The 20,831-nt window shown below is 41.4% G+C and overlaps 1 protein-coding gene across 2 annotated transcripts in view; it reads right to left on the minus strand.

Annotated features, from left to right (window-relative positions):
- The window catches only part of WBP1L (WW domain binding protein 1 like), an 82,766-nt gene that overhangs the window by 34,879 nt on the left and 27,056 nt on the right, over positions 1 to 20,831 (minus strand). Inside the window, exon 1 of one of the 2 annotated variants that reach the window (XM_050958180.1) lies at positions 6,844 to 7,073. The exons of the other annotated variant lie outside the window; for it this stretch is intronic. Coding sequence (XP_050814137.1) covers positions 6,844 to 6,870 — 27 coding nt within the window. The 5' untranslated portion in view covers positions 6,871 to 7,073. Of the gene's footprint in view, positions 1 to 6,843; positions 7,074 to 20,831 lie in introns of those variants that run through there. 2 annotated transcript variants of the gene reach the window in all.

Below are 20,831 nucleotides of genomic sequence, written 5' to 3' on the forward strand. Positions count from 1 at the left end.
CAAAACCGGAGGTTCTCAGACTTCCTCTGTCCTGTGCTGATCAGCTGTTTGCTCCCATCCGCCCCCTCCCACCTAACAGTCTCTTCACTTTAGCTTCCCTCCACAGCCCCTGTTCCTACCCTCTTCTCCCCTGCCATGTGCTCCTCATCTTCCCTTCCCTTTCCATTTAGCCGATCTATCTAAACCAGTGGTTTAACAACTTTAACAACCTGTGAACCCCTTTCACTAAAATGCTGAGTCTCGCAAACCCCTTCCTAAAAATGAATATTTCCAGGGATTTTCTCCTTTACCTGAGTATAAAAGCAGTGCTCTAGGAAACATAAAATTTGTTTTTGAGATATGCTTATTACACACTATTTATTATTATTAATCATTACAGTTTTTTCATTACATTATGAAAATGGCAAAAAACTCTTCCAAGATCTCACTTTCGTAGCTTGTATCACTTTGAATAAGCCTGTTATAAGACAAGGCGCCTATGTTTCTTCAAGGAGTATCAGATATGAAATAGCATGAAGGTATTTAAGAAGCCAACTCAAAGAGTTCCTCCTACACAAGCAGTCCTGGCAAACAAACAAAGCTTAAACTTGTTCATAATAATTTAAAAAATACTAGCTGCCTATTTAATTTTAAAAACAGCAAAAAATATCCACCTCCCTTTCCATTTCTTATAAGGAATCTTGAAGTTTAAATCTCCTCTGTGGTAGATATGCTTGCTTTGATCTGCTTAGCTCTTGGAAGTCCAGGGGCTCCGGGTTGCTGGCCCCATGCTGCCCGGGGTCCCTAGGGACAGCTCTGTCTGCCATTAGGAAATTTTTTCCTGAAAACCCCTTGTAACATTTTGCAAACCCTAGTTTGGGAACCACTGATCTAAACTTACCCCATGCCCACAAAAATCATGGAACTAATACGCTGCTTTTGCTGCCATCAATTGATCACTCTGCTTTTGTATTATACACCCTTTCCCCCAGCCTGTTTCTGTCTTGTCTATTGGCCCATTGCCCCGAAGAGTTTATAATCTACTAGTGTGTGTGTGTGTGTGTGTGTGTGTGTGTGCGCGCGCAGTGCCTAACACAATGGGGTACCGCTCTTGGATGCCCCTTAGACAACACCTTAATAACAATAACCAGCTAGCATTGCAGGCCACGACTGAGATGCACTGGCAGAACCATAAAGCACTGGACTAGCAGAGGTGATGCAACTCAGGACTGCATTACATTGGCCAGGCTGTGTGCAGCACTAGATTAACCTTATAGGTACTGTTGCAGGTCAGAATTGAGGCATAATTGTGAGAACTATGCAGTGAACTATTCAATATTGTTATAGATCTTCATTTCTAGAAGCGCTTAATTCCTCAGACCCAGGAAAAATTAACAAGCATTTGCATTTTTCTTCCATAAGTATTGTGACTTTACCAGCATCATTTAATGCAAGCATGAATAGGCAGGAGTTGGGTAAAAGTGCAAACTATGATAATTATGTAACAGTAACTACTGGAATCTGTGGGTATCGATCTGTGCCATGTCATACAGGCAATAGCCTCTTGTAAGTTTGACCCAAGTCAGGTGACTGGGGCTAGGGAATAAAGAGAGGTCTTATCAACTCTCCTGCATGTTATACCTTTATTACAAATGGTGACATGTTAAGTGTTCCCTTTTATATGTGGCAAAATGCCACATAAAAGAAATATTTTGAGACAAGTCAGCACCAAATGTTGACAGTGTAGTAAAGTGCAAAGAAGACATACATCAAAGCTGCCTAAACACAAGAGAAGGGCCCCAAACAGGAGCTTCAAAACACACTGCTTGGTGCTTTGCTACTGCTGGCATCATGAGAACAATATTTAACAACCATTTAATCACCAAGATTAATTGGCCACAGTGGACCCAACCTTAGCCACCAAAGCACAATGTTAGAGGTTTTATAAACACAGTTCACCTTCATGAGCAAGTTGGCTCACTCATTCATTTCTATGCTTGAGAGAGACTTAACCTTTCAAAAGGGTACCCTGTCACTTAAAAAAATCATGCTGTAAATTTTTATCTACTATTAAAGCCAGTTTTCACTTTTGTCTATACAAAAATTTCATTTTCAGGTCCTTAATGCTGCAGTGTCTGGGCTGTAAACATGACATGGAAATGTTTACTTGTATAAAAACATTTTTTTATGCCTTGAAGGAGGAGTCTTTGCTGTGTCCTGACTCCTCCCCATTGGTAATGTCATTTCCAGGAAAGAGCTATTTAGAGAACATTTCAGAACTGGCTTGGATTTTTTTTTTTTTTAAGTTGACAGCATTTTAAAGTTTAACCAAATATTTTTTTAAATAAAAGTAATCCAACGTTTAATTTGCCTTTTGCTTTTTGAGTCTTTAGGTTGTACTCGGGTCATGTTCCTCTCTGCAGCCAGGACGGCGAAAAACTCACTTTTAATGAAAGCTGGGATTCTTACAAAAATCAAATGCGGTCAGGAGCTGGAGCTTTAAGAAACACCCAAATACCACAAATATCAGACCTGAAGACGAGCTCTGGGTAAGCCTGAAAGCTTGTCTCACCAACAGTAGTTACTCCAATAAAAATATTACCTCACTACCTTGGCCTCTCTGACAGAGTCTTCATTTTCTTTTATATTTTAAAGGGAAGTGAACATTTCATCTTGACTGCTTTTTCTATCCAGTTGTTTTGACTGGTGTTGTCCATTGTTGCTGCTTTTACAGTTTCCAATTTTCCTTCTCAGCAGCTCTTCCCTGGCAAAAGCACTTCACTCGGAAATGTGGGGCCAAAGAATAAATAGCTGCTCAAGAAGTTCTTCCAAACAGAAGCAACTAGACCAATTGATTAAGGCCTGCAATGAGTGGAGTTAGAGAAGAGGCTCCATATGCACATTTCCCTCCCAAGATCTTATTCTTCCCCTTCGTCCATATTTAGTCCATTTGTTAGACTCAGTTCTGTCAGGGAAGAGGTTACATTCAGTAAAGCATGTAACTGAATCAAAACAGTGGAGCAAAACCTGATGCTGTTTTAGCTCAGATCAAAATATTTTTAAGATTCATAGAAGCTGAGAGAATCATACAAACTTTTAAAGGGCAAGAGCAAATTAAACGACTTGCAGAGATTTATGTCCCTAATATTCAAGAGAATATTTGCATGAGGCTTTCAAAAATAAATCCAGAGCCTCCAACCGTTATACGTTAGGTTTAAAGGAGTGATCGGAAATAGGCTCCTCTTATAAATCAGCCTTTTAAATTAGAGATTTCAAAAGTGAAATTTGAACCGATTGTCACTCACTAACATTTGAAAGTTCATAAGGGATCAGTAGATAAAGGGGTCTAGCAAATCACTCTATTTTTCTAATTTGCAGTGAGTTTTGAAACAGATTCAAGCAAACTTTTTTTTTCCTGGGTGCTTTTTATTATGCGGCTGCATTTACAGTAAAAATGTGTACACCTGTTGTCCAGCTGACAAGGGTCCAGAATTTTCAGTCCTGTATCATGAAAAGCAAGGCCCTCCTGCCTACACTATGCTCTGTCACTGTTGCCAGGACCAGCTGAGCATAGATTTTTCCAGTGTAAACAAGGCTTCTGCTAGCCCCAGGCACTAATGAAGTTCTCATCCTTGCAAAAAACTTGTTTGATCCCTGCCTGATATATTACATAGCAGTGCAGAACACTACGATTAGACCAATAAGGAGCACAAGTTCTTGAGAAGACTGTAGCTGACTTAACCTTGCATGCATTTAAATTCTTCTAAACTGTAACATACACGTCAAAGTTAACAAAATAAAATAATAAAGAAAGACCTGGAAACATTTTTTGAAGAATAAATAGTGAAGAAAAGCGGTTATCTACAGTGATACAGGATAAAAGAGATAAAATTTGGGTTTAAAGTTCTACACAACAAGAGGACACAATGATATTTTCCAGGATTATTCTCATATTGATTAGGAGTGAAGAGCAACCTTGCAAGATTTGCCAGCTCAGGCAGAAACTCTACTCACTTCACCACCTTTACCAAGATTTTTGACAATGAAAAAACAGACATTTTACTTGCTTGTCAAAAAACCTGCCCAATTTGGATAAGAACTTTGCAAGGGTGGTAAAAGGGGCCTTCAGCTCCAGGCTGGATTAAATATTTAAATTTTTTAATTGCTGATAAACTATTGGTTACTCAAATGCAAGATGCTTTAATCTTTTCAAACCTGATCCAAGCCCACTGAAGTCAATGGAAAGATTCCCACTGATTTCAATGGGCTCTGGATACAACAACCCTACTTTATGTAGTACCAAGAATTAAATGAATTGAGAATAAGGCCAAGATACTGAAACAGCAAATTCTACCAGCAAACAACGCTCATAAGCTCCAAGCATAGGAGGACTAAAAAAATGCTTATACTTGTCTCCCTACTAAACACTTAAAGACACTCAAAGACACAACATTGTTGATCTTTCCTGGATTAAAGGCTTCTAGTAGACATTTCACATTTGCTATTTACAGGACTTATCACTTAAAGTGACCTAGCAAGGATGGCCTGGGCTTTGATTCTAACAAGCTTAATTACACCATGGTACTTGACATTTTATTATATGTATTATGCAGCCATATTACATGCTGATGGCACTAGATCACAAGATAAGCAGATTCGGCCCAATATTGAACCAAACTCCTATCATGGTGTCAAGAATGAATAATGTACTCCTTGAGGAGTCTCTCTCTTTACAAAAGAGGGGGTTGTAACTGCTTGTGGCCATTTTGACCTCCATAACACTTGTTGTAAGTGTCCTGGCCAGATGCCAACTGGGGTAACTTTACTTAATTCCCCTTACAGCTTGATATGCATACCATATTTTTTCACTTCCTGTCTCAAAAACTGTTCTGTAGTTCCCATCATGGCCTGGTAAACAGTTGCTCAATTTCATACCCCAGGGAACTCCACTTCAGTGGTATGTGAGGTGATTCCTGCACATCATTTGTATACAGGAAATTATCCTAGAAACTGACAAAACTGAACTTGGTGTTTTCCCTACACATTAAATGAAAAAATACTTTCCCACTACTGTTTTTATCCACAAGTGAAGGACAATCAAAATATACAGAAATCTGTTCTTGAGACACCACCAGCTGTTTCCCCTTCCCGTTTATGCATTATGTACCTAGGGGGTGTTTTTTAAAATGTATACCGCAAGTGGAACAAAAATAGATAAGCAGTCAGGTCTTCAACATTAAACTGCCCCGTGTTGAGCTAGATAGATGAGTAAAGGAAACTCAGGAGCTCCTAAACTCTGGTTTTGCATGCTACCTGGCTACCATGCAATAACTGCCCTCTTTTTTTTTTTCGGGTAGGGGAGAGAATAGCTTCATAGATTTAGAAAAATAATCTTAAAAATAAAATATATGGACATCTGATGTTGACCCCACTTCAAAAGCTGAACTGATCTTGCAGAATTTTACTACAGATTGAAGATTTACTTAAAATCCTTAGAATAATTTCTTCAAAGGCTAAACAGCTCTTCCATACCTACTGCCCACACAACTTTTAATCACAAAGGTCTTTCCCACCACAAAGCTATGACTGCACTGTATTCCCTGTTCAACTCTGAGATTTTCAAGCAGATTCTAGTTGGATTTGGTGTGCTAACAAGTGAACCATTATGTTCAACTGCAAACGGATCATCATGTAAAACTGTTTTAGAATTAGTGAAAAAAAAACAACACCCCCTACATTTGGAGAAAAAATAAGCTGGTAACTGATCAAGTGACCAGGCTGCTTATGCAGCAAGCACGTGTTTTACAAAAAAAAAAAAAAAAAAAAAAAAAAAAAAAAAAAAAAATTTGCTAAAAGTTAGACCAGTGGTTCTCAGTCTTTTGTACTGGTAACCCCTTTCACACAGCAAGCCTCTGAGCGTGACTTCCCTTATAAAATTAAAAACACTTCTTTTGTACATTTAACAGCATTATAAATGCTGGATGCAAAGTGGAGTTTGGGGTGGAGGCTGACAGCTCATGACCCCCCATGTAATAACCTTGTGACCCCCTGAGAGGTCCCAACCCCAAGTTTGAGAACCCCTGAGTTAGACTCTGCTGTCCTTGTAAGCAACAGAAAGTGTCTAGTTTTAAATGCCTCGATTGACTTGGTACTGTAATACTATATTAATAGTTATAAAGCTATACCTATTTATTGTACATTACTGACTTTAGTAGTGTTGAGGACAGTTTGCAGTTAGATCTCTAGACAGACATGCCTCCCAGACCAAAACAAGTTTTGGAACTCTCAGAAACTTAAGAACAAATAGTTGGCAATGTACTCCCAGACAGGGAGCAGGTCAGTTGCTACTGTTTCTCATTCCTTGTTACATTACCAAATATAAATTGATTGGTGTTTTAACAAGAAACAACTTTCCAAAGCTACTAAAGTCACCAGTGCACACGTTAACTCTGCCATTTTCTGTTTCCTCTCTTCAGTGAGTTATTTTGCTACACAGCATGACTCCAGATAATAAATATTACCCATATATTAAAAAAAAAAAAACTCTTCAAACACTGACAGAAGTTTTAAAGCAATGTAAACACATTTCCATATTAGGGCCTGTGGAAAGTAGACGTTAAAAAAAAAAAAGCACACAGGAGAATCCTCCTTCCTTGTGAAGCTTGGAACAACAAAAGCTTGTTCTCCTGAAGTGAAGTTTTGTTTTGTCTTTGCTAATGAAAAGAAAGTTGTCTTGCAACAGCACCACCAAAACACACACACATACACACACACTTCTCTCCTTGGAAAGTGAGAAAATATTTTCTAAAAAACAAAAGTTCTCCACCGGAACCGGCAGCAATCAAACCAACCCAAACTCGTTACCTGTCTCAGCCCCAAGAGGAAAGGCATCCTGCATTCTCATCATCCACACTAACGCTTTGGAACAAAGGAATTTTAAAGTCCCCCTACAACCATTTCCTCAGCTCGTGCGCGTAGGGTGCGCCTGCGAGCCTATTTAAACCAGGGCTTCCGCGGCTGGGAATGTTAAGTAAACAGGGTCCCAGAGCTCAGCATGCACTCGGCTCGCTCTCCGCCCTTCCCCTCCTTCTCCTCCCACACCCTGTGACATCTCAGACGCAGCAGAGCTGTGGGGTTTGGCAAGGGGGAAATGACATCAGTTCAGGCAGTGCACAAAACTGGAGACAGCTGCTGATTAACAAGAAAAGGGCTTGCTCCAAACTTGCGATGCAACTTGGTATTTAGCAACCCTGCTCTATGCAGAGGGACTAAACACTACATTTTGGGTGAACAAGGAAAACTGTCTTGGCTCTAACCAGATGCCCCAAATGGAATAAAAACCTATATTAAAGAACAGCTCTTCAATGACATTTAATTAAAATCCCCTAAGCAAAAATACCTCAATTTCTCCTCAAAAATGGCTGTCTACTTTGGATGCAGCTCCTTTGAGCAGCTTTGTAGTCTGCACGAACAGGCAGCATTTGGGGAAGATGGATCAAAACCAGAACCAGGTATTTAAACATCTCCAAACTTGGAGGATTTGGCTAAAATTGAAGACGGATCTAAACCACTCCCCTGGTTTTGCCCACTTTGAGATTTTCTTTAAGTAGTTCTTACTGCACTACTGGCAAATTCACCACCACAAACACCACCTCGCTTACTATGGCAAAGCTCCCCTTTCTTTCAGTGGGAGCCGGATTGGGCCCCCAAAGAAGACTATAAAGAGGTGAGGTGGAAGCTATTTTTATCCTTGCCATGCAATAAGAGCACATTGCTGTCCCGCAGCGCCCTACTTCTGGGCATTAACCATCTCCACACTTTCAGACCAATGGGAGGTTGCACCTCATAAAAAAACTTATCTAGTCACCAGGAATGCCAGTCTTGTTTGTCCTCTCATAAACAAGCGGTACAGCAAGTTCTACAGCAGCAGGGGAGATGACACAGCAGACAGTAACCTAAATTTAAACTATCTATACCTCCTACTTTAAAAGTTCAGAGACTTTTTTTTTTTTTTTAATTTCTCTTAAATCAGCAGCTGCTCTCATCTGTCATATGCCAAACTAGAACACTCATCATTCATTCCCATGTGCACAGGCAGCAACTAAGCAGGCATTTAACAGAAGGGGAACTTCTCTTTTATTTGATCTTCTCAGCCTCTAGGCTGCTACAAATTAAAGATATTTGGGAAGGATCAGAGCAGGAGTCCTTGATGTACAGAAGCCTATTAAATCCTGTATTAGTAAATACTGGTTTTTAAATCATTTCATGGCTTTAAAAAAACAAAAAGAAAAGAAACTACTTACAATTCTTTTAAATTCTGATTTTCAATTGCATTACATTTTAAAAAAGCCTTAAAAACAACCAAACCGTTCACAAGCAAGTTTGGTGAGCACTAGTCTGAGACAGTTACCCCCTTTTCAAACTTCAACACTCCGCAGCCACTGTTACCATGTTCTCTTTGGAAGTTCCTGAATTGTTTCCCAACTGAGCATGTAGTTCTGGAGGTTCTCCTAACACAAACAAGTTGGGAGAAAAGTAGTAAGTATCCTTCATACTTACACAACACCTCATCCAAGCATTAGAAAGCATTCTACAAACACTAACTAATCCTCTAAACGCATAATTCAATTTTACATGGTACCATCCCCATTTTATCAACAGGGAAACTAAGGCACAGAAAAAAAAGAATAGGAGTACTTGTGGCACCTTACAGACTAACAAATTTATTTGAGCATAAGCTTTCGTGGGCTACAGCCCACTTCACCGGATGCATAGAACGAAACATACAGTAAGTAGATATTTATACATACAGAGAACATGAAAAGGTGGAAGTACCCATACCAACTGTAAGAACCTAAATAATTAAGAGAAGCTATAATCAGCAGGGGAGAAAAACTTTTGAAGTGATAATCAAGATGGCCCATTTTGGACAGTTGACACGAAGGTGTGAGGATACTTTAACATGGGGAAACAGATTTAATTAGTGTATTGACCAAGCCATTCCCAGTCTCTGTTTAAACCTAAGTTAATGGCATCTAGTTTGCATATTAATTCAAGTTCAGCAGCTTCTGGTTGGAGTCTGTTTTTGAAGGTTTTCTGTTGCAAAATTGCCACTTTAATGTCTGTCACTGAGTGGTTGGAGAGGTTGAAGTGTTCTCCTACTGGTTTTTGAACGTTATGATTCCTGATGTCAGATTTGTGTCTGTTTATTCTTTTGAGGAAAGACTCTCCTGTTTGGCCAATGTACATGGCAGAGGGGCATTGCTGGCACATGATGGAGGGACAGAAGTCAGTAGTAAATTGCATCTGCTCAGCTATTGGATTTTCTACCTTTTACAAGTTATCAGAACTTTAAATGACCAGTCCAAAACGTTAGCCCGATGTTGATTATGCCACATAACACATGGCTATAAACTCATGGATGAAACATTCAAACCATCAAAGGTTGCTTTGCCAAGCAAATGGACAACACTAATGATACACAGGAGCATGTTCCTGTTTTGGCCTTGGGTAGGTAGGGGCTCTTTTGCCAACATCTGAAGCATCTGGTCCTGGCCACTGTCGGAGACAGGGCACAGGACTAGGTGGATCTTCAGTCTGTTCTACTCTGGCAATTCTTATGGTCCTACTGTTAAAAGTTGACACTCTCTGACAACCTCACAATTTCAACTGGTTCTCCCTCTCTTTAGCAAATCACACAAGAGTCTCCAGTACACATTCAAAAGACAAGAGCTCAGTAGTAAATCTAGCGACTCAAGATCCAGACTCTAGATACACAGTAGAAAAGGAAGTAACCGATCTTAAAAGTAACAGCTTACCAGCTTACTTGGCACCACTCCTTCAGAAGGGGGCTTGATGCTCTATCATTGGACGAGTAAAGTCTCTCTCTTCTCTCCATGGGGCGGTTCTATTCTGGGAGCCCTGTCACTGCTTGGTCCTTCCTTTTGGCTTTTCCCTTGTGTGTTGGGGTGCCAGCTCCAGCGATGATGCTGTCAGTGCCAGAGGAGCTGGTGCTGACACTGGTGTCAGGTCTGTTGGTACTGGTGTCAAAGTAGTAGCTGGCAGATATGGTGTTGAGAAAGCGACAGCCAGTACTGCTCATCCCGGCATTAAGCTGATCAGAATCAATGTGACTGGTGTAAAATTCAATGCATTTTTCTTCCTGGCCTTTTTTGCATCCCTACAGCCTGGGGTGTGGCATCTGCCTGAAGGGGCACTTGCTGAGGATGACCCTTTGGGTTCCTTGGAGGTGAATGACTCCTCCAGGTCTGAGACCATGAGCATCAGTCAATCAGGTGTAGCTTCAGCAACGTGTCCCTCAATTTGCAAGTGATTGATAAGAAGTATTTTCACTCTGAATGCTTATCAGGGATGTGGCTCTTCCGCAGACAGAATAGGCATCAGCTATACTGGGGAATGAAGTCTAGCAGCCCTTAAACCCAGATTTAGTCTGCCAGGGTGGTAGGCATGAGGTACCTTGTTCCGCTGTGCAGGGGTGGGTATGGGGAAAGGGGTCTCTTTTGTTCTGTTTTTACGGAATGTCCAAAGCAGAGAACTGAAGATAAGGAGGGTGAAGAAGTATTTGTTCTCCAATTAAATATAGAAGATGAGTTTGAAAAAAGAAGAAAAAGTAGACGGTTGGACACTTGCCAGATTCAGTCTTGCTGCCTCAGGCGGTAAGAGGGAATGGGGGGAGGATGGCAGCTGCAGTTGCTCCAGGCCTTTATGCCTTTGCAGAGAAGCATGAAGTGGCACTCATGGCCTTGATGGACTCTGCGATTCAAAAAGATCCCATCTCATATGCAGTGGGATCCACACTGACCCATAGCTGAAGAACACAGTGTTCCAGGTAATGGTATGTCAATGATTTTATATGAAGTAACAATTTTTTCTATATTACTCTCCACTGCATTTCTCATGCAGCCTAACATTGTGTTTTTTTGACCACTACTGCACCCTGAGCAGAGATCCTCATTGAGCTGTCCACAATGATGCTCAAGTCTTTCTCTGGAGCAGATACAGTTAATTTAGAATCCCATAAAGTGTATGAGTATTTCAAATTATTCCCTCCAGTGGGCATTACTTTGCATTTATCTACGTTGAATTTTATCTGTCATTGTGTTGCTCACTCATTTACCTTAGGGCTGGTCTTCACTATGGGGAGATCCACGCTGCTACAGTCAATGCAGCAGGGATTGATTTAGCGGGTCTAGTGAAGATCGCTAAATCAACAGCAGAGTGCTCTCTAGTCGACCCTGGTACTCCAGCTCTCCGAGAAGAGTAAGGGAAGTTGACCGGAAAGCATCTCCTGTCGACTCAGTGCAGTGAAGACACTGGGGTAAGTCAATTTAAGCTATGTCAATTCCAGCTATGTTATTCACATAGCTGGAGTAGTGTAACTTAGGCTGATTTACCCCTGTAGTGAAGACAAGTCCTTAGTTAGGTCCCATTGAAGTGCCTCAGTCTTCTCTGGGCTTGATAATTTTATATCACCTAAAGCAATAATTTTAGATCATTGCAAGCTCAGGAAAGCAGCAGGAAACCCAGAAGAGAACGGTTAAGATTTGTTCTTACCATTCAGTTTTACAAGAAATATAGAGGCTCTACTTCCTTTTGTATTGGCTCTGGGACTCAGCCTGAAAACATATTCAGGCTAAGTATCAATTCTGCATGGTGGATACTTTGAAGAAAACTGAAAACTCTGATTTACTGGGAGATGATAAATATAGGAAGAAGAGTCAGCAGTAACTGTCTCTTCCACAGCACCACCACATTGGGTGGTACACCTTGAAAACAACACTAGGAAGGAGTAAAACAGCACAGACTACAGCTAAGCATAGCAAAAGCTCCCTGAGGAGTTCTACAAATGTACCACAACTCAATCCAACCTGAAGTAATCTCCTGGACATGCCACCCCTCCACCCCCTTTCTGACAATACACTTCAATCTTGACTTTTACCACTGTCATTATTCCAGTCATGGGTGTCTCAAACAGGAGTGGTTCTGTTATAGAGACAAATGCTGATTGGGATTCAGATGACACCACCAAATCAGCCCGTTAATCTGCTGGTCTACCTAGTCCCCAAGGTTCTCTGAGGTTTCTGTTGCCATCTAACAAGAAGAAACCAAACCTGTGACTAGACTACTATGGGAAAACAGAAATACTGACAGAGCTCCAGCATAAACTTTGAGGGGTACCTCTCCAAAAAGAGTTAGCATGCACTGACCAGTATAGTGCAGGTTCTGAAGAGCAAAGAGGAAAAGACTTAAGGAGAGTCTCTTCAGGTATCTTCAAAGAACCTAAGCAAAGTTTAAAAGAATAAATGGAAACTACAATTTCAATCATCAGGAAAGCTCAACACCAGTTATTCAAAAGAACAGCAGTTTCTGAACACACATTAAAAACTTAAGACATTGCACTTCTAAATTACTGTACAAAAGCCTGGCTCAAAGTAACAGAAATCCAGTCTTAACTTCCATTCTCCATTACAGTATCAGAGGGGTAGCCATGTTCGCTGCTTTTACAGATCCAGACTAACAGTCCTGTGGCACCTTATAGACTAACAGACATACTGGAGCATGAGCTTTCGTGGGTGAATACCCCTTCGTCGGTATTCACCCACGAAACCTTATGCTCCAATATGTCTGTTAGTCTATAAAGTGCCACAGGACTCTTTGATGCTTCTCCATTACAGTAATTTTGTTTTCATACATAGATTGGGGGGGGAGGTGGGTGGGGAGGGAACCTCAATCCCAGAAACCTCAATCTTAAATATACTCTCATACTAAAAGTTTCGTAAATCGCCCTACAGAGCATTTCCTTTAACGTACTCATGACACATTTGAATACTTGGGAGAAGAAATTTGATCTGTTTTTCCAAACACTGAGCTGCTCCTTTCCGAAATGTTATAACATCTAATACAAATTAGGAGGGAGTGAGGGATTGACCTGGGTGTTGTCATAAGTACAGATCTGGACTGATTTAGTACAAGTGCTTACAGGAAACAGTGGGAAACTTGTCAAGATCTTACAATCTAATGTCACATTTACTACATTCGTTGTTTCTACTTTGGCTTATGTTTTTGCATAAACAGGGAATACTGTAAATACCCCACTGCTCACCACCCCTCTCAAAGAATGGGCAAACCCTTCCTTTCTAATAGAGGCTGCTGGATGTAGTTCCCTCCAAATCTGATCAAGGCTATTGCATACATATACACCTGCCCCTGGAAATTTCCACTACATGCATCCGACAAACTGGGTATTCACCCACAAAAGCTCATGCTCCAAAACGTATGTTAGTCTGTAAGGTGCCACAGGATTCTTTGCTGCTTTCATTAGATTGAAAACCTTTTCCTCTTGAATCAGCATGCACTTCTGGTAGGTTCCTTTCAAACAGCAAAGATGATGTGAGACACCAAGGGCCAGATCCTTTGTACTACTCTAGCTGGGAATTCTCCTGTTGTAGGAGAAGCCTCAAAAGCAAAGTTTTCAACCTGATGAAAGTGGCTTCTACAATAGTCAGTAGGGTTAGAAACCAAACCTGCCTGGGCCAGAAAGGGGCTATACAGATATGGAACCTTTGTTTCTTCTAATCTTGACTGAGACCTTTGAACAACAAAGGGAATTGGAGAAAGGAACATGTGCAGTCCAGCCCATTCAATCAAAGAATGGAAAATAGGATTATTTCTGAGAGGAAAACTGGTGGTGGGGCTGCTTTGATACATTCTGGAGTGCTGCCTTTGATCAGTCAACTATCCAAATAGGGAGAACATGCACTCCCCATGATGATCATAATGGCATATCAACAAGTGTTTAGTAAATACATGCAATGCTAACGCCAGTCAAGAAAGCAGTACACTGTCACAAGTACAAGGCACTTCTCCAGGCACATCTTTACATGCACATTAATGTCTGCAAAGCCTAGAGCAGAGAACAAGCGGTCACTTCCTTCTAGAAGAGACACTTGTTCTCAGATACAGAGTTGGAACTTTTACCAGGTAAATGATTCAGGATGGACCTGAGCCTGTGTTGTTGTTTTTATCCTATGTCTTGGGGACAACCTGAAATGAAACCACTTCCCTCTCTTTACCAAATAGTAGGGAATCAAAGGAGTTTTTTGCCAAGGAAGATTGAATTTCCCAGTGTCTCTTTTAATGCAGTGTTGGACTCAAGGGCATTCTTGACTGAGGCAAGATAATTTTTCTGACCCAAATTTGGTAAGCCTATTTGAGAACAATTGATCTATATCTCTAAAGATGACCCACGGCCATCAAGGATATTGTACGTCTAGTTTACCTCCCAGCAGGAAACTCTCTGAGGTGCATTCTAGCTAATACACTTTTCCCATAAGTTTCAATCACAATTTATGCTCACACACACTGGCACTAATTAAATGTTTTTAATAGTTTCTTTGTGAAGACTATTAAAGATAAGTCACCTAGAAAATTGCAAGTAAGTTTCGAACTGAAAATGTTATCTTCAGTTTTTTATTTTGTTCTCATAAAAATGTTGATCTTTACTAGAATATGAACATGAGTATGAAATGGTATTTTAGACAGTAAGATTCCATTTTTAAAGTTAGTAAACACTAATTTATAAATTAATAAGAATATTCACTGATAACCCTAATGGGAGTGGGAATACCATGGTATGTGCAGAGGACCAGATTTGATCTCTCTCCTTTTAGGGTAACCAGAGTAATTCCAAAGAAGACAATTAATTATGCTAGATTGACCCCAGTAAAACCAAAAATCTGGCCCAGTATGCATGTTCTGTAAAGCTGTTTAATAAATTCTAGTTTGTATCATTTGGCTAGTACAATGATAGAAAAAGCTTATATTTGGACATATCTATTCAAGGGACACAGCCAAGGTTGAACCACGAACCCTCAGTTCTGCATTGTCTGACTTGACTGGTTTTCTCAACTTAAATGTTGCATTATCAGTAGTATTGTGGGCAAGGAAAATGAAATATTAATGCAAATGACTTCACTACAATGTTAAGATTTTAAATGTAAAAAGTCGGAGCGAAAAGCTTCAGGTTCTGATTGCAATATTAACGCACCTACTGTACAGAGACTGGAAATAAAACAAAATTTTTATCAATTATACCTCAGCACATACAAAGCAGCTACATTAACAATGCAATCTTAAGGCTGAGCAGTTAGAAACAGAAGAGCCAGGAAAAGCAAGAGTTCAGGTTCCCACAGTGATGTTATTTTGGCCATCTTACACATCCTGTATGTTTTCCACTTCATATTTAAAAAGAAGATGAGCATTACAGCCTGTAGTTAATGCTTGTGCTAGAACACACTCAAAAAAGTTCATTGACTCTTTGCTATTACAAAGTCTCTATTTCAGTCTTAACTTTTTCAAAACAGAAAAAGCATTTACAGAATTATAAATAAAGCAACCTTCAAAAACTAAAAGAAGAGAGTCATATGTAATTTGAACCATGGTGATTTGCCCACCTCCTCCAAACTTTTTCCATACTGAGACACTGTTTGTCATATTTCAGGATAAAGAATTTTTAGGACCAAATTATGAAACCACAAAAATAGGGACTATCACTAATTTCCGTTATTCAGAGGTGCAATCACACAAGAAGAAATGTGGGGAGGAGGGAAGCAGAAGTGAAAATCATGAGCTTTGCAGTCAGATTGAGAGGGATGTAACAGAAAAGCAAAAAAATAAGTTTAGTGAGCGTAAAGGAGAAACGCCTCCTACCCACACACGATAGCTCATCATGTGTTTTCATTCAATTCTATTTAGTTATTGCATTATATAAATGCTCTGAGAAAGACGAGATTCCCAAATTCTCCACACGCTAGGCCAAAAAGGGCTAGAAGCATACACAAAAGTAGCACACTTAGCCCATGAGTGAGGGGGAGGGGCTGGTTAAGGAAGTGCCTCAATATTACTCGATAACCTCTTTAGGTGTCAAGAAGCTTTAACCGGCTCCAAAAGAAGTCCTGTCCAGTTTTCCATGGCCTGAAGAACAGTGGCTGTGATGTGGGGGGGTTGGAAGATGGCAAGATTAAAAAGAATCAGGAGAGCAACCTACAGGAACTTCAGGGTTCTGTAAATGATATGGAGGACCCCCAATGAAACGAAAGGATAAGAAGATAAGAACTGAAGCCAGAAAGCAGAAAGTGGCCTTCTCTACAGAACTGTTAAGACTGCTCTTGGAGGTGCACAAGGTGTATTTTCCACTCTAACCACCGCTCACTCCCCATTAAAGCACACATTTTAGACTGACTGCACAAGAGTTACCAAGGTTACAGACATACTCCTTTCAAGGCACCAAAGCAGATTTATATCTGCTACCTTCCTAACCTGTGTCGCAACCCTCATCCCTGCCAACCCCTTTCCACACTGGTTTCCCTTACAGGACAGGTAGCACATCCACAATGCTGTCTTAGACCTTGAAATCTCAAACATTCCCAGAGAGGTCCTTCCACTGCAGAGAACAAATCAGAAGAGTTACTCTGGAAGCACAAGAGAAACTCAGACTGAATCACCTTGAAATCCCCCTGCTCTATTTGGCTGCCTAAACCAATCCATGCAAATAGCTTAATAGTCCCATTCTAAATGACACCGACAGGGAAAAAAGTTCAATTTTTATTCAGCAAAGTCTGGCTCAGCCATACTTGACCCCAGGGCTGGCTCCAGGCACCAGCATAGCAAGCAGGTGCTTGGGGCGGCCAATGAAGAGGGGGGCAGCATGCCCGGTGGCAATTCGGCAGCAGGGCTGTCACTCTCTCTCAGAGCGAAGGACCTGCTGCCGAATTGCCGCAGCAGACGAAGCGGCGGTAGAGCTGCTGCTGGATTGCCGACAATCGCAATAGCAGCTTCTTTTCCCCTCCTCCCCGCTTGGGGCGGCAAAAACACTAGAGCCGGCCCTGCTTGACACAGGAATATCTCAGAAGCTTAAAGTTATTTTCTATTGATATTCTGCTACATTCTTCCGCATCCTTTTTTTCCTCTCTCTCTGACAAAGAAAATATGAACATTATTTTACACAAATATCTATCTTTTCTTAAAACGAAGCATAGCCTTTAGATTATAGAAAATAACTCAGATTTGGGTGACATGGGTTCTATTCTCAACTTTGCACCAGATTCTGACCTTGGCAAAGTCACAGCTTTCCTAGTCCTCAATTTTCCAGTGAACAAAATGGGGATATTACTTACATATCTCAGAGGTGGAGGCAGCTTATTTGTTAGAGCTTGTAAAGCACTTCAAGATCCTTATATACAAGGCACTATAGATGTACTGACCATTATATATTCTTATGCTGAGTTAGGCATGTTAACTAATTGGTTATCAGAGGGGTAGCTGTGTTAGTCTGGATCTGTAAAAGCATCAAAGAGTCCTGTGGACTCCAATGAAGCATCCGACGAAGTGGGTATTCACCCATGAAAGCTCATGCTCCAATACGTCTGTTAGTCTATAAGGTGCCACAGCACTCTTTGCTGCTTTTAATTGGTATATAGTTGCAAATAAATGCTATGACTTCCAATAGTTCTTGTCTAAAGAAGGCAATTTTCCTGGGTTTTAGAACTGGCCACTCACCAACTCAAACATGCCCATGGTTTATCGGCTTCCCTTAATCAGGGAAAACTTGATACAGGTGGAAGGCCATCCCCTACACTATGACAGTGAATGACCCTAAATAACTGAGCAATCTTCAGAGAGTAAGAGAAAATACAGGCAATTGGATTCAATACTCAGTCTTCTAGGACAGTGGTAAAAACAAGGACAAGGACTGATTGGGAAAAGGGGACTGAGGCCATGTCTACACTACAAACTTTGGTTAACGCAATTTATGCCAACATACAGCTGCCGAAGTTAATCACTTGTACGCATGCATGCTTGGCTGCTTGCATCAGTGCTCTACATCCTCACCAGCAGTTTGTGTGTCGATGCAAACCACAGTACACCACAGGTAGGTATCCCAGTGTGCCACATGCTGCCATCTGGCACAATGCCTCCCCGGAAGTGTTCACAATGTGTTGTGGGATAGATATAACTCACCCAGGGATCTCTGGGAGTTAGGGATCAAGTTCCCAGTATGCAACTTTCTTCTTCCCATAATGTAATCCACCTTCTTTCACCCCCTCGCTCCTTTTTTGTTTTTTACATCTCAAACTCACACAGGACTGTTCAGTGACAGAAGCATGGAGCCCACACAACTCTGTACTACTCAGATGAAAGTCGCAAATACAGGATGTGTGATTCTCCACTATTATCAGAGCTGCAACAGTGGGGAACAGGACCGATTTTTTCAGGACAGATTGCTGAGGGACATAGTACAAAACAATTCCAGTCGTTGGTGGCACTCACAGAGCATCTGCAGATGGTGGAGCGCCACTTCTAGGCCCAAGAAACAAGCACTGAAACTTTGTCTATACTGCCACTTTACACAGGGCTGGCGCAACCCCTTAGGCGACCTAGGCGGTCGCTTAGGGCACTATCATTTGGGGGGTGGCAACTGTGGCAGCCAAACCTTCCGCTGCCCATGTCAGGGGTGGCATTTTGGGGGCGGGACCTTCCGCTGTCTAGGGCAGCAAAAAATTTGCGGCGATCCTGACTTTACAGCACTGAAACTTTCTCACTCAGGGGTGTGAAAAAATGTGGGATGACACAGGCACATGGACTCCAGAACAAGATCTGCACTGACAGGAAATAAGAGAGTGGCAACCACGCTCCGGAAGCTTGCACTGCTGGATTGCTACCGGTCAGTGGCAAATAATCCACAGTGTGGACCTTTGTCATACAAGTTGTCAGGGTTCCTTCCCCACTCTGAACTTTAGGGTACAGATGTGGGGACCCGCATGAAAGACTCCCTAAGTTTATTTACCAGCTTAGGTTAACAGTAAGCTGCCACCACCAACCGTGTTCCAAATCTTAGGGGAGAGCCACTTGGAACTCTGCCTTTCACCAAATATTTCCCAAGCCCCAACCCCCCCTTTCTTGGGCAGATTTGAGACTATTTCCTCCCCCTTAAGTCCTTACACCCCTTTTCCTGGGTAGGCTTCAGAGTATACTCTCATCAATTAGTCCTGGTGAACACAGATCCAAAACCCTTGGACCATAAAACAATGAAAAATCAATTAGGTTTTTAAAAGAAGGATTTTATTAAAAGAAAAGGTAAAGTTTATCTCTGTAAAATCAGGATGGAAATAACTTTACAGGGTAATCAGATTCAAAGAGCCCAGAGGAACCCCCCTCTAGCCTTAGGTTTCAGAGTAGCAGCCATGTTAGTCTGTATCCGCAAAAAGAACAGGAGTACTTGTGGCACCTTAGAGACTAACAATTTTATTTCAGCATGAGCTTTCGTGAGCTACAGCTCACTTCTTCGGATTTCAAAGTTACAGCAAAACAGGGATAAACCTCCCTCTAGCAAAGGAACATTTGCAAGTTGAGAAAACAAAGATAAAACTAACACGCCTTGCCTGGCTGTTACTTACTTACTTGAAACATGAGAGACTTGTGCAGAAAGATTTGGAGAACATGGATTGATGTCAGGTCCCTCTTACTCCCAAAAGTGACCACCACCAAATCAAATAGCATAAACAAAAGCCATCCCCTGCCCCCAAGATTTGAAAATATTGGTCCTTTGGGTCAGGTGTTAGCCAGGTTACCTGAGCTTCTTAATACTTTACAGGTAAAAGGATTTTGGTGCCTTTGGCCAAGAGGGATTTTATAGAATTGCATACAGGAGGGTTGTTACCCTTCCCTTTATAGTTATGGCACAAGTGTGTAGGGCCATTGTGTCCGGCTATTCAGGACTATGTAGCTCAGCAGTGTGCAGGACATAGTGGATGGATTTGCAGAAATGGGCTTCCTGAACTGCAATAGGGCTATGACACGTATACCCCTATTTTGGCACCAGCCCACCTTGTCCTTTATTTCCCACTTGAAGTCAAAATTCTCTCTAGAGCAAGCAGTATGGCTTTACTTTAAGTGAATTTAGTCCTGAATCTTAGTGGAAGGTGTTACCTCTCTGTAAAGCCTTATAGTTGTTACCAGCCTAGACTGGATTTGAATGGACAACCTGGAGGTGAAAAGCTCCGTATCTCATTACTAATTCCTTGACCTGTACTGATTCCATATAGCAAACACTGAAATCACAGGAGATTATGCCTCTACTAAGAGGAATAGCAGCAGGAGCAGATAAACTCTTAAACCCATGATCTTTGTTCTTAAGCAAATATATCAAGCAAACAGGGAAAGACTGAATACAGAGAAGAGTAGTTTCCAGAGGTTTTACAGGAGCAATATACTACTTTGTATCTCAGTCACAGCTAACACGGATCATAGTTATTTAAAAAAAAAAAATCCCATTTATCTCAAAGTGTTCTAAAATGAGACTTTTCGGCTCCATTCAAATGTGCACAAGCGCCACCCCACCCACCCACACCCTGACTAATACATTAGGCAAGTAGTATTTCACAATACCTATGCCACAGATTAGAGAAATCCTGGGATGCTACACCTAAGGCTACGTCTACACTGGCACTCTTGTCCCTAAAAATTGTGTCGATCAGAGGTGTGAAAATACAAATCCCGCCCCCCCCCCCCCCCCCCCCCGAGAGACAAAAGTTTTAGTGACAAAAAGCGCAGATGTGGGCAGTGCTTTGTCAGCGGGAGTCGTGCTCCTCTGGACGAATTTACCGCCCCGGCTGGGGGTGGTTTTATTTTGTCGCTGGGAGAGCTTGCGCCATTGTAAGGTGTGCTGTGCAGACACAGCCTAAATGTGCAGAGCCCAGCATCTAATATCTACCCTCCAAGAGCTATGTTGGCTCTCACTACCCAATGAATATTCACTACATTTAGACCCTGGT

The sequence above is a fragment of the Gopherus flavomarginatus genome, chromosome 6, assembly GCF_025201925.1.
Source record: "Gopherus flavomarginatus isolate rGopFla2 chromosome 6, rGopFla2.mat.asm, whole genome shotgun sequence".
In the NCBI taxonomy this organism is placed as follows: domain Eukaryota; kingdom Metazoa; phylum Chordata; order Testudines; family Testudinidae; genus Gopherus; species Gopherus flavomarginatus.